Source organism: Pteronotus mesoamericanus, unplaced genomic scaffold (genome assembly GCF_021234165.1).
Source record: "Pteronotus mesoamericanus isolate MK-2021 breed Mesoamerican mustached bat unplaced genomic scaffold, CSHL_Meso_final scaffold_85, whole genome shotgun sequence".
NCBI classification, from domain to species: Eukaryota; Metazoa; Chordata; class Mammalia; order Chiroptera; family Mormoopidae; genus Pteronotus; species Pteronotus mesoamericanus.
In genome coordinates, this window is record NW_026555329.1 from 62,103,170 (window position 1) to 62,118,146 (window position 14,977).

The 14,977-nt window shown below is 33.2% G+C and overlaps 1 protein-coding gene across 1 annotated transcript in view; it reads right to left on the bottom strand.

The window, feature by feature from the left end:
- The window catches only part of POT1 (protection of telomeres 1), an 83,601-nt gene that overhangs the window by 48,900 nt on the left and 19,724 nt on the right, over positions 1–14,977 (bottom strand). Inside the window, exons 5-7 of the mRNA XM_054563893.1 lie at positions 14,830–14,937; positions 14,081–14,128; positions 12,146–12,260 (exon numbers count right to left, since the gene is read on the bottom strand). Coding sequence (XP_054419868.1) covers positions 12,146–12,260; positions 14,081–14,128; positions 14,830–14,937 — 271 coding nt within the window. The remainder of the gene's footprint in view (positions 1–12,145; positions 12,261–14,080; positions 14,129–14,829; positions 14,938–14,977) is intronic.

Genomic DNA, 14,977 nt, shown 5'->3' on the forward strand with positions numbered 1-14,977 from the left:
CTTCTACACTAGTCCTCTCATTTTAAATGCTTCAAAATGAGACAGTTTTGTAAGTTGGGAATATAAGGCAACAAAACTGCAAATTTAATAGGCATAAATAATAATTAATAAATTTAAATATCAGCCAGGATGAACTGACTGAGGCAGTAATATAAAATCTCCATGAGATTCGCATAATTTTTAAGAGTATAAAACGCTTGAGAACCACTGATTTAGAGCAGCAACATTACATGTTATGAAAATAAATATTCATGAAGTATATAGATCACCAGAGACAAAGTCTCTTGCAATTTCTATCACAAATTACAAAAAAGTAAATAGTGGCCCTTCCCTCGTCCCAGTTCAGAATAAAAAGCAAATGAGGTTTAAAAAAAAAAAACAACCCATAAATAATGAATTGCTTGAAAGTAAAACTCAATCAGCCTGAACAGGTTCACAATCCCTCAACTTGATTCCATGGAACAACAGTTTCAGCAAATAAGAATCCAAGTGCATTAAAAAGGGTCCCTTGTTCAAGTAATTTCAAATGAAAATATCTTAACCATAAGCAGGTTCCTTTACTGAAATTTTTCAGAGGTTATGTGCAAATATGCATTGTGGTTCTCAAGAGATCAGTAAGTATGCAGAATTTCCCCCTTTTTCACAGAAAGTTTCACAGGACTGGTATTTCCTTTCACTAAAAAGGCTTTGTTAAAAGCTTATGTAGATTAGATCTGTAAGATATTTTAAAAGAAGTATTACTGAGAAAGTTGAATAGTTTAAAGCCTCATAAAGCCTCACTTGAAGAAAAAGGCAGCTACTCAACAGTAGAGTTTACTGCTGTCTTAAGACATTCTCTTAGGGAGTTCTTGCCTCTCCATTACTTACCCTTTTAATAGTCTACAGACACTTGTGTTTCTTTTTTGCCTTTTTATCTCCTTTGTTACTTACAAGAGTGCAAAAAGAAATTAAGAGTAAATTCCCATTTTAGTGCTTCATGAGGGCAAACTAATTTGACTTCTCCTATCCCTCCTGCAGCTGATTAGAAGAGGGATGGCATCCTTATTTGCCCAGAAAATGAGCAGGGGGCAAGTGCCATCTTACAGAATGTTTCCCAATGTGTGTGAACTATAAAATTAAGTACCCAAATAAACTTTGAAGCAACTGGGTGAGATAAAAACCTGGGTAAAATATGTAACCTTATAACTTGTCCTCAGTAATGCAACCTTTGTGGCAGGACCCAAAACTCCCCAAATTATCTTCTGGAGGGCAAGCCTCTTGCAGTACAGGCTTCCCCCGACACGGTAAGTGCTCCAGGAACCCATCTGTATCAGTGTACCAGCTGGAGTTGCTGTGAGAGGCTATGTTCGGCTGTCGTGAATCTTCTTTGAAGGCTCTTTCAACGTATTTGCCTGTTTCATACTGGGGGATTTACGAGCATGCCTGCCCACACCACGCTGAGTGTTCACCAGTCTTTGACCAAAAATGGCATGATCCCTGGGCCCCATCCTCCCTCTTCACCTGATCTTGCCCTGAACAACATTTTTTTGTTACCCTGGATGAAAAATTCCTCCAAGGTAAATGTTTTTCTAATGTGGGAGAGGTGAAACAAAAAATTGCAGAAGCACTAAAAGGCTTCATTTTTGATGAGTTCAAAAATCGTTTTGAGCAGTGGAAAAAAAAATCTCCATGGATGTATTGCATCAGATGGAAAGTACTTTGAAGGTGACTAAAGTTTAAATGTGTAAGAATAAATACACAATTTTTTATAAATATATTCTGTTTTTTGGGGTCCCTCTCATAGCAAAAGCCCAAAGGCAATCAGAAATGTCTAATTTAATTTCCATCTTCTTTATACTAAAGTTTATAGATATGTTTTTACAATTTACTACAAAAATTAGTATTCTGAACCAATAAAATAAAAAAATCAAAGCTTCTAACTTTTAAAGGCTGTAAAAAATATAGTTTTTTATTATCATTATGGACAAATCATATATCCATAAATTTGTACTACACATTGTGAACTTAAGTGAATCAACATGAACAAAATCCCATCCATTTCATTGTATGTTAATATTTTCCTGAAAAAGTTATAAATTTCAAATTCTAGCTATTGATAGTTATGGTGAAGTATTTAGGGATGATATGGACTGATATATTCAACTTACTCTGATGTGTGAAGTGAATCAAAAAAAGAAATGAATTAATGGATCCACTGATGATAGGTATATGGATAGTTGTATAATTCCTTCAAATAGTCTGTATATTTAAATATTTTAATAATAAAATGATTACAAAAACAAGGCTTTATATTTTTAATTAAATAATTTATGTATAAAGTATGAAGTTAAGTAGAACACCTTTATAGAATCTTTTGATCCATTAACTCCTCAAAAAACCCCGAATTAATCCTATCAGAATTTAAAATAAAGGTTCATAAACTTATCTCTAAAGTAGCAAGAAAGAATGTAGCTTACAGTATTATGAAGGATAATAATAAATGAATAAGCCATAGTTTTGATCTTGGTTCTTTTCTCCATGTGGAGTGTTCGATCTGTAACTCTCCATGAATCTTACTTTTAGTGATATAAGGTGGCTGTAGATGATGGTGCCAGTCTTTCCAAAGTATCATACACACTGCAAAACTGGGAGGAGTTATCAGAAGCCTGCTGTATGCTAAAAGCTGAAGAACAGCTGTGAATGTAGTGATGGAGACTGTCGAAGTACACAGTCTGTTTATTATTAGATGATCATAACTATTTCTAGTGTTTACAGAAATTCATTTGGATTTTGCAGTTCTTATTCCATTGCTGATACATGCTCCCCATAATCTTTTGCTTAAGCCTAATTTGTATGACTCATATAAAGGATGAATCTTTCAAATATTTAGCCTAAATTAGTAGCTTTCTTACCATGATGTTTCTGCAAAGCAGAGAATATGTGTTTGGTTTAATTCATTGACTCCACATCAATGAATTAAACTATGCTGCCTTATTTAAGTAATTAGAGCAATGTATACTACGAACATCTGGTAGGGTAACTAAGGAAAATGGAACATAAATTGCACTCAAAAAGAAATACTGCACAATGAAAAGAGAAACTAAAAAACTATAAAATTCTCCTGTACACTTATTTCTCAGATTTGTTTAATATCTCCACTTCTGCAGCTCTAATTTTGGACTACTGTTATAAACCGGAATTATTTTTCCTACCTTCAGGTTTTTTTCTCTCCATAACAAAATACAAACAATTCCATCATGTCACTACTCTTATAAAAGAATTTCTAGTGCTACCACAGTATCTATGGGTATTTCTGAGTTGTAAAAAAAAATGAATATGTAAATACAAAGATGTGTATATAGTTAATTACAGAATTATTAAAATATTATTTCCTTAACATCAAGAACTATAAAAGTATCTCTTATGAAGTTTAATTGTTAGTATATTGAATCTAACTTTATAAGTATTTTCTTTGTAGGTACACATCACGCACACATTAGTTCTATTCAGTTACTGAGCTGAAGGCCCTGACAAGAATTATGATAGCGGTAGTCTTCAAACTATCATCTACCTGCTGCAAAGTAAGCTCTTTAGAATAGCATAACTAAACATAAAGATGTTCTTAGATCTCTTAAGGTTATCTATAAAATAATGAGGTGTTTCAAAATAAAATACCATTTTACATACTTTGTTTTGTACTTAAATATGTATATACTTATAAAAAAAGGAAACAAATTCAGATTCATGAAACGAGTGTCATTTAAAAAGATCTGTCTCATAATTCGCTTTCAAAGACAACAAAGTTAAGGAGCATCTAAATGAAATATTAAATAGCTTTCAGGTGCTTTTACTTAGCATTAGATCCATGACATGATTGGAAAATATGCTATCAATTTTAACAAATACTAAAAATAAAAAGGCAAACTACCAAATATGTTTTACTTAACTACTCTAAGAAGTGAAGTGTTATACCAAATACATACATACATACATACATATAGTGCTTCAATAATGACTACACAAAAGGGAAAATATTTATTTCCCATGACTCATTTTTTAGTTATTCCCAAATAAAGAAAAATAAACTTGTGAAATTAGAGACAACTTACAACTTCATATTTTAATAATAAAGTTAAACCAGTGTGAAAGACACATGATCGAAGCCAAGGTGGGGAAGGACTGAGGCGGGGGGAGGTGGAAGAGGGTGGGGCAGGGGAGAGTGGTGGCCGGTAAATGGAGACAAATGTATTGGAACAATAAAAAAGTTAAAAAAAATTTAAATGAAAGATAAAAAAATAATAAAGTTACAAAGCTAAGAAGTTAATTTGACAGTCTATTTTCTTAATCGCTATCGTCACTAGGGAAGGGAGGGACAGTAAAAAGACCTTTGATAAATCAGTATCCTTACTTTACTTAACGAGTGCATAGTATCTAAAATATATTCAAAGTTTTGATAAAGTATTGACTTTAACCACTTTCATGTACTAGTAAGACTTCATATTTAAACTGTTGGCAAAGTATTTAACTACTTTAACACTTAAGTAATACTTGCTGTAACTTGATATGAATATGGAAAAGTTAACAAATGATAAATTAAGCCCTATGTTCTGCAATCTTGAGCAATTCACCTAATTTCCTCAGTATGATTAATTGTAAATTCCCTTAGAGTTTTATTGTAAGAAAAAAATGGTAGTACATCTAAGCAAGGTCTTTAATCAAAGAAGCATCCATGCATAAATTATATAATCCCCTAAAAAACACCTCCACGAAAGCTGCTTCACCTCCATTTTATCTACCACAGCACTGTTTTAAAAGTAATCAGTATTTCCGCTACTGTTTTCCATTTATATAAAAGTTTATTATTGAAACAAAGACCTTTATACAACAGCACTCCTTTTATTATTCTAGTATGAGGTTGCATAATTTCCCTTCATGTTTTTATTATATTTCAAAAGAACATGGGAAGTTGGGAAGAGCAAAAAGCATAAATACTATAATATAGATCCATACACACACACATACAGGGAGAGATAAATTAAATAAAGAGGTAGATAGGTACACAGATAGGTATTCCATGAGTTCACAGATGTTATTCTGGAATTACGAAGACTAGCAATGTTCTCCACTTTCACAAAGTTTATATTTAAAATAAGGGAGACCAATTAACAAGAATATTTTTTAAAATACCTATAAAAGTATATTGATATTGACTAATAAAAATGGATACCTGCTACATCAATGAACTTCAAAACCATGTGCTAGGTGAAAAAAGGCAGAAGCAAAGAACACATGTTCTATGAGTCTTCTATATGAAATGTCCAGAAAGACAGACAGACAGAAAGTGAATTAGTAGTTGCCTAGAACTGGGGATGGGAATGAAGATTGACTGCAAACAGAATGCAGACTTTTGGGTATGGTGGTTTTGTTCATGCCTTCCCCATGCATCAAAATAAAATTCACTCTTCTTGGTTAAATCAGTTAGCATCAACCATCCAAATGTTAGCCCTGAGATTTTGTTGGTATATCTTAGAAGATACTACATCACACTTAGTATATCCTGTAAAGCATAAACAATCACTGTGAAAGACATAAAAGAACTTAGTAAATAAGAGCTAAAATATTATTTAGAGGGCCATGCCCCTGAAGAATACAGACAATACAAATTTCACAGAACAAAAGGGTAAACACAATTTCAGTTTAGTACCATGGTATGTTTCTAAATTCCTTTTATTCTTAATTTTATATTAAAAAACATATCATTAGCTAGAGATGGAAGTGAAATTAGCCCCTCATAAACAAAGTCGTCTTCATAACTTTAGAGACTTTTATGGTTTAAAAGTATTAACAGGTTAAATCACCCAGAGATCATACCTATTGTGGAAAAAGGACAAGTAATAACATTTTTAGCAGAACTTCAGTATCTTTTGCCTGGATTAGTATTATGAGGACTTCAAAAATTTCCCAATAATTTCATAAACATAAATTAAGCTATGTAGTATCTTATTAGATAGGCAAATCCAATCAGTTGCTAACTTCCATTGGCCCTACTTCCATCTTATTTTACAATCATACCTGTGTCTTTCTTAATGTCACAGCCCAAGTCTAGGTCCATTTTTAAAAAATCTGGTTATTGTAATAATTTAATAGCATTCCTTTATCTCCACCACTTTTCTACAGTACTATCTTACCACCACCACATTGTTTTCCTTCAGTCCTGCACCCTTCTCCTAAAACACCTCCACGTAATTTCTACTGCATACCGAATAAAGTCTTAGGGATTTAGCCAGGAATGAGAATGAACATAATCTGACACTAATCTATCTCTCCAAATATATTCTCCACCATTATTCTTCAAGCAGTTAACATTTCAGACAAAAAGAACTTCAAATTCCTTATATAAATTCTGCAGTGTCCTATGTATATGTTTTCTTAATACACTATGCTGCCTGAATGTTTTCAAGTCAAATCCTAGCTCTGTCACTTCTGTGACCTTAACCAAGCCTCTTAAATCCTGTCTCAGGTTTTTCAACTGTAAATGGGAATAAGTACAAGAATCTAATACACAAAGTTTCTGTGAAGATTAAACAGTACATTAAAAATACTCTGATAAGTGAGATATAATTACATGTAATCTTCAAGGTCTCACACATTCAGAAAGTCCCTTCTCACCAAAGCCTTCTCATATTCCCACAACTATAAGTAATCCTCCTGTTTTGACCACCCTGTTGCAATTATTTGTCCTCTTTCACAGCACTCAACAGATCCGACATCGCCAAGTGGTTGAAAATCTTATCGTGGAATTACCGGAGCCACATACATGTCCTTCACAGAAGAATTTTTCAGTTGCAACTTAAATTTGTTTTTATATGATCACTGACTGATGTCTCTACCACTGCACTGAAAACAAATGATAATGACTAGGTATTGCTCACCATTAATTCTCTAGGGCCTCTTTGGCTCCATCTGGCAGAGAAGGGGAGCTCAACTAATATGAGTGAATATTGGTTAAATGAATGAATGCATGAATGCATGACTGACTGAATGAAGAATAAATGCTATATACTAGAAATGTAGTTTAAATACACAGATACATCAGATCCTTTCTCCCTTAATAGCTCATAGATAGTATTACTCAAATTTCAGTATGTCCTATTTCTTTGAATTTGGAAGTAAAAAGTTATACTGATACAGTCAGAGTTCAAACAGTAGATTTATTTTGGTCCAGAAATTATCACAAATTAAAAACTATTTTGTAAAGGTTAATGTGATTCAATCAGCAGAATGTTCTGATTATTAAACTTATATCCCTAAGAAAGATGGAATATCTGAGTCCCAAAACACAGATTCTGTTTCCAAAATCTTAGGAAGAAATAAAGCAGTAAAAGATAAATCTGCAATTTCTCGGGTAACATTATTTTAAGAGTTTTTCTTAAAATTTTCCAAATCTGAGTTATCCAAATAATTCGAAAAATAGGTGAGTGATAATTTGTTCATACATTAAATAATGAAGGACCTATATATACTAAGGATCGTGCTAGATGTGCTAGATGCTGTAGCAGGCAGAGAAACCAGTGTCAAATAGGTAATTAAATCAGTGTGCCCAGTACAGTAACAGGTACTTTGAGAGCACACATGGGACAGGAGGTATGCTGGGATGGAGTAGGGATGAATACAGTATCCTTAGGAGCAGGATTTCTCAACTTCAACAGTCCTGACAAATTGAACTGGATAATTCAATGGTGGGTGTAGGGAGGCGCTATCCTATGTGTCATAAAGTATGGAGCAGCATATCTGGTCTCTACCCACTAGATTATAGTTTTGCCATCTCAGCTGTGACAATTAAAATTTCTTTAGACATTGCCAAATATCTTCTGGGGGTCAAAATCACTCTGAATTAAGAACCAATGCTTTAGAGAAATATCTGTTCTGAGTTCTAAAGAGTCACCACTTAGCCTGGTAAAGAAGAAATAAAACATTCTAGAAAAAGAGTACACTAAGTATAGGACCTAAATTCAAGAAATCAAAAGTAAGCAAGGCATTTACGCAGAGGCAAGTATTTCACTAGGGCTACTTAAGTCCAATGTGTTGGATACGAGTCTAATAATTTTGATTATAATGATCAGTAAGCTGCTAAAACAGAAGGTATCCTTTTATGATAATGAACAGCAAAGAATGGTCTCCTTATAGAAACACCGCAACATTCCAAACTGCTCAAGTTTAACCAAATTGCTTGTCTAAAACAGAGAATTTTAATGGAGTGTAGGGTAGGAAAGACAAATAATTTAGGAAGGAATATAGAGCATTCAAGAGGTAAGGTAGGGAGCCACAGGTGGTGTGCCCCATTACGTGGCACAAAAAGGTTCAGAACTCAAAATTTAGGGAAAAAACAAAAAAGGAGAGGTAAGTGATGACAGGAAATGATATGCTGACTATTCTCTCCATTTCTCTCAACTCAAATACAGTGGAACCTCAGGTTCTCAATGTCATTCTTTCCAGGAGGCCGTTTGAGAAGTGATTTGTTCGAAAACCAAATTCCTTTTGTTTGTCCCCTGAGAGACACATGACGGGTCATACAGGCATCAGCATGAAAGGGTTGCTGGGTAGAGAACCAAAGTCCTGTTGGACAGCCAGGACACTTTTTCCTTGAAGAGCTTGGTTGAGAACTGAATTGTTTGAAATGGGAGACATTCAAGAGCCAAAGTCTGACTGGAGAACAAGCACAAATGATGTTCCCTTTCCACTTCCTGTTTGCTCACAAAGTGAGCAGGCATGATGACATTAATCAAGTCAGAGCAAACTATATACTATTAACGAACCTGGAAATGTTTTATGCCCTGCACACCTTTATCTTATTTAGCAAGAACAGATGAAAAGAAAAGAGTAAATGTGTCTCAAGCTTAAAAGAATATTAAGCTATTTTTAAAAATCTGAGACAAAGCTAAAATTAAACTTCTTTATATATGTTACCTAAGAAAATACGATGTTATCTGTGCAAGGCCAAAAACTATATATATAACTCTATCTAGACAGCTCTGCAAAAGAAAAGTAAATATGAGGCTTTCAAAGAAGATCATTGTTGTAAAATCTCAAAATCCTATGAAGGCAGCAATGACCTTGTCTTCCTATGTGAAAGAAGCCATAGCATGTATCCCTGATAATTCATTATCAAAATCAATCCTTTTTGAAGATTTTATTTATTTATTTTTAGAAAGCAGGGAAGGGAAGGAGAAAAAGAGGGAGAAAGACATCCATGTGAGAGAGAAACACTGACTGACTGCCTCTCATACACACTCCAACCCAGGGCTGAACCTGCGCTCTGGGCATGTGCTCTCAGCAGGAACCTTTCACTTCATGGAAGGGCGCCCAGCCAACGGAGCGACACTGATCAGGGCATCAAAATCAATTTTAATAATACAATGGCCTTTTATTATATGCTGTTTCCATCACTTTTGAGAAATTCTCAGTTTTCATAATGAATTCCATCACAACAGGACTGACAGAATTCTGCAAAAATAAACTCTACAACTCCTCCAAGACTGCATATAAAGCTTGGGAGATAAAGCAGTATGCTACAGGTCATATGTAATTATTATTACTAAGGATGAGAGAAAAGTCTTTAAAAAAAATTTTGTCTAGAAGGATGTTAAATTGCACCAAATTGTCTCTACCATATTAAATTGAACATTTATAAAATAAATTTTAATAAAAAAATTCTATTTAATAATATATAACAGAATAAACTTTTTCCATCCATCTCAATTCAAATGGCATAAAGGTAATTTTCCTCCCCATAAGTAGTTATATATATCTATATGTAATATTTAGATTTGCATACTCCTAGATTCTCGATATATAGTATAAAAAGGCACAGCTGTGGATTGTTCCTGTACATTTATTCTGGTAGTTCTCAGCAGTAATACTAATAAAGTTGATCCTTTCTTGAACACAACAATCACTGCTATTTGTCTGATTTACTGGCAGTATGTTGAAGGCTGGGTTCTATCAACAAAAATAAAAATATAACGAGTTATAAGGTAGGCAGTTTTAAAGCTTTACCGTCTTGCTAGAATCAAAGACATCTTACTATATCTTAACATACATTTTAGAGTTTCAATGAATATACTCAGATAAAATTGACAACATTTTAATTCAGTGTCTCAGAAGAAATAGAGAAACCATCTTTGTCATAACAGATGGCTTATTATTATTCATGATTTTTTTTAATTTTTATTAAGAGGCTGGATCCAACAAAACATACCTCATAGATGTAGGATAATTATAATATACAAAAAAATACTATAGTTCCCCAGTGCTTTCATTATATATTAATGACTTAATAATCCTGTTAAAGAAAATTATTATACTAGTAACTTAAAAATTAATACTGTTATCAATGTTTTAAAAACAGCTAAAATTTCATTCTATTTTAGAAAATAATATATTTGCTGATTAATTTACTGAAATTTTATCAAGAGATGGATATTATTACCAGAAAAGAGGCTTATTTTTAAATTTGGTAGGCTAATTAAAGCCAGATGGAAGAGAATCAGTAGTGATCACATCTTCACAGTGAATTCCCAGAATAGGCACATGTAAGATTCAGGGGGGCGCAAAAAATTGATACTAAAAAATTACTAAGGTGAAAGGATGCAAAAAGGTATGTGGAATGGTATGATGGGGCAGGGAATGCAGACTTGGAAAAAGTCAAATGAAAATATGTGAGAATTACTTGTGTAAACAAAAATTTCTCTGCCTTGACCTTAATGTTTAATGTTTCTCTTTCTGCTAAAACAGAAATCCTAAAGAGTTTCCATAAAACATCCCTTCGTGGCCTCCAGACTTAGTTACCACCTACATCAAACTTCTCATCTCTCTATTAACAGGATTCACGGGGCCATTCTCACATGGACTAAGTCTTCACATTACACATTAACAAAATAATCTGACGACATGAAAATAAAGATCCCCCAGCAGCCACCCCACAAAAAAGCAGACTTAAAGTTCATTCTACAATAAAATTTTCATATGTATAATTTAATAAATAAAATCTTGTAAAAACATGAATTCGATGAGAACATGTTAGGGTCCCCAGCATGAGCAAGAGCTCTTGGCATGTAGTAAAGACAGTTTTTCATCAACACTACCGCTGCACATTTTTAACATCTCTAAAATATGGCTACATCTCACAAGTGACAGTGAAGCATGGCTTAATTGGAAGCACTCTTCTCTTCTTAATGATACATAAAATAATGCATTTTACAAACGATGTTTCAGATTAAAGAGAGTAATAAATGTTAAATTTAGTTGAACTGAATTAAACCAAAGGGAAAATGTAATGTCTAGTAACTCTCAGAAAACTGAAATTCGTGTCTTTTGAGTCACTCTTTTATGTTAGTCTGTTTAAAAGCTCACATTATTATATAAAACTAATAGTATGCCTTTTGACTGGATTGTTTAATCCTTTTATATTTAAAGTAATTACTGATAGGGAAGCACTAACTATTGACAATTTAATTGCTTATGGTCTGTCTTGTAGCTCATTTGTCCCTTGTTTCCTGTTACAGTCTTCTTTCATGTTTTCCCTGATTCCTTTCTCATTTTCTTTCAAGTATCTTCTATAGGTATTTTTTTTGTGGTTAATAAGGAGTTTATATAAAACCTCTTACAGTTTCAACAATCTATCTTAAGCTGATAAAAAATAAACTGTCACATACAAAAACTTCACACTTTTACTCCCACATATATACTTTATGTTGATACCACAATTTATACATTTGTATATTGTGCATCCATTAATTTATGTTTACAGGTCATTATTTTTTATAGTTTTGACTTTTGAATTCTAGGCCAGAATTAAAAGGGGTTTTCGTATCACTGCTACAGAATAATAGTATTCTGTATTTGTCTATATATTTATGTTTTCTAGGCTTTTTTATGCTTTCATTGTTGTCATGTTGCTATTTGGCATCCTTTTCTTCATTTATTCTTTAGAATCTAAAGACCATACTTGTTTGATAAATAAAAATACCAAAAACATATGTGTGAGTGGTGGCTGGCAATTGTAAATCAGAATTGAGCTCCAAAACAGGGTACTGAAGAAGCTGTGTTCCTGAAACCAATAAAGCAACTCCAGTCCATTAAAATCTTGGCCATTTTTAATACTTACCAGTTCCTCTGCTTAAATATGGAGGCTTGAAGAACTTCACAACACCATAGACATTGACAATCATGCCAGCCTTGAGTTCATTCAGGGGTGTATAGATATAACGTGTTGCTGGAACCTAAAGAAAGACAGTGACTATATCAATATTAAGTATTTACATTTTAGAATCATGTTATGATCAGAGATGAGTCACCTAACAGCATTTTTTTCCTTTTGAGTGGCTAAAAAGAGGCTGAAATCTGAAAAAGGAAATACACAGCTTAAAAGGTTGTATATAAATAAATGAGTATTAATTTTTCAAAAAAATAACTTTGATTAGAAATGGTAAAATTTATAAACAATTCTAAGAAATGCCACTTAAGAGATATTGGTTCTGGGTTTTAACCTTAAGTAGTATCATTTCAGAACTTGAGGGATATTTTTTTTTCTCATACTGCTATAAGGATATTACTTTTAGGACTAAATAAAACCAGGTTTTGATTATATGTGGTATAAAGATTAAAAATGGTAATAAGAAACAAAAATTTTCTGAAATAACTGTATATAAGTTTGGAAAGAAAAGGGAGAGTGATTCACAAGGATATGTCTGCATATTAGTCAAACAATCCATAAAAGGGTTCAGACATCTGGTCCCATCACCCTCTCAATATACTACCTTAATAACTCTCTCCCCAATGTAAAAACAAATGAGGAAGTCCAGCACAGCTCAATGACCATAACCATTATGGTCATCCAAGTAATGTGCTTGTTAATTACTGGCCAAGAAAGAACTCCTTAACTATAATTTAGCTCTCTGTGTAAATAAGCCAGCATATGTGTGCACAGCAGCTAAGTTATACTCTAATGTTTCAGAATACCTAGGCTTTTTGAAAAACCATTTTTGCAAAGTTAAAGGCTCCTTCGTTTACTTCTGCTTTATTTATGGGTTCATGGATGTGTCATATATTTGAAGCTGACTTATTTATAAAGACTCTGAGAAATGCTAATGTCTGGGGTTAATTTTTTTTTAAAGTACATCCATCCTTTAATTGGCTATACTGTCCCTAAATCACAAATTCAAATTATACCATTATAGAATTATTAAGAATTTAAAACCTATATCTAGTAGTCATTGGCAACTAGAGACAAAATCTCTGGATTCTGTTTGTCTATTAGAAACTAGATTTGAGAACACAGCAGAACATGAATATTAAACTTTATCAATATATTAGCTTCTTTCCAGTTTCACTCAGCTACAGTAGCTCACCTGTAAAAATGAGAACCTTCCTATTGCTACAACAAAATTTTACAAAATACTGAAAAAAGTGATTAAAAAAAGAAGAGCAAAATGTGTGACACATATAATAAACCACTTATTATATAATTCAACACATAATAATCTTTTTAAATACAAGCTGATAAAAACAAAAGAAATATATTTGCTGGACGTTTAAAAGTAGAAATTCCAATGTCTTTGCACAATAAAACTTTTTAGTTTTCTTATGCATGTAACTTATGCAAAATAGCAGCAGATATTCCAGACAACAAAACAGCCAGATGCTAATTACTAGGTAAATATATAACTTGAATGTAACATCAGATATCAAAAAGTAGAGATTAGCCGTGGCTGGTGTGGCTCAGTGGATTGAGTGCTGGCCTGTGAAGCAAAGGGTTGACAGTTCGATTCCCAGTCAGGGCACAAGCCTGGGTTGCAAGCCAGGTCCCCAGTAGGGGGCATATGAGAGGCAACCACACATTGATGTTTCTCTCCTCTTTTTCCCTCCCTTCTCCTCTGTCAAAAAAAAAAAAAAAGTAGAGATTATGTTTTCCCATTGTACTGTTTCAAAATCAGACTATGAAGTGGATCAAATACACATATTATATATGTATGTATATCTATATGTATGTATATGTGCAGGGCTGTGTACATATTCTAAATTAAACTAAATGTTGTCTTACCAAAGACATTGACTCTGAAGGAAGATCTATTACAGATTTAACATAAACCTGGAAAATAAAAAGGAAAGGGTTTATTTATATACAAACAAATTCCAATGTGATTACAGACTTTTAATTGTAGTAAAACTACACATGCAATTGTGTATAATATTCAGATTCATCAGAATGCTATAAAGTTATGGCTTAATAAGAGTGACATGTGCAAAGTTATCTCAGCTAAGCTTCAGCCTAATTCATCAATTTTAATATCAGGACAAACCCTGGCCCAATAAAGCTCTTGTGCATTTTAGGAAAAAACAGGCAGACATTGGCCTTAAGCACAGGGCTTGTCCCAGCTCTGCCTCACAGCCTTCCTCACATATGCAGTCTCCAAATGTCTGTGCTGGGGATGGAGGGTTAGGATGGAGAAGGGAAAAGGTAAAGACAAAGAGGATGAGCACCTTCATAAAGAATAAAATAGGAGGAAATCAGTTTAACCTAAAAAGGCATACTTGATCAATTTAAAGTGAAATCAAACAGATCATCAAAAGAGGCTGGTGGTATAATTGTGAAGACTAAGTTCAGGTCTGGAGAGTCTGTGGAGTTTTAAAATGTTCATCAATAACTAACTATCTGTAAGGGAGTTTTCTTTCCTATCTGGAGTCAGACTAAATAGTTTATTTGCAGATTTACAGAAATACTACTTCTATTTCATCATCTTAGCTCATTAAAACCATAACATGAATAGAGAGTAAAGGTTATACACTTACATAAACAGTTGAGTTGAAGTCCTCAAATGCTTTCAAAAATAAGCAATGTTCACCATCTCTGTTTGTAGATGAAGACAAAACAATAAATGCAGCCACTGCAATGGTGTCCTACATTAAAAAAAAAAAAAAGATTTTGATTAACAAAATA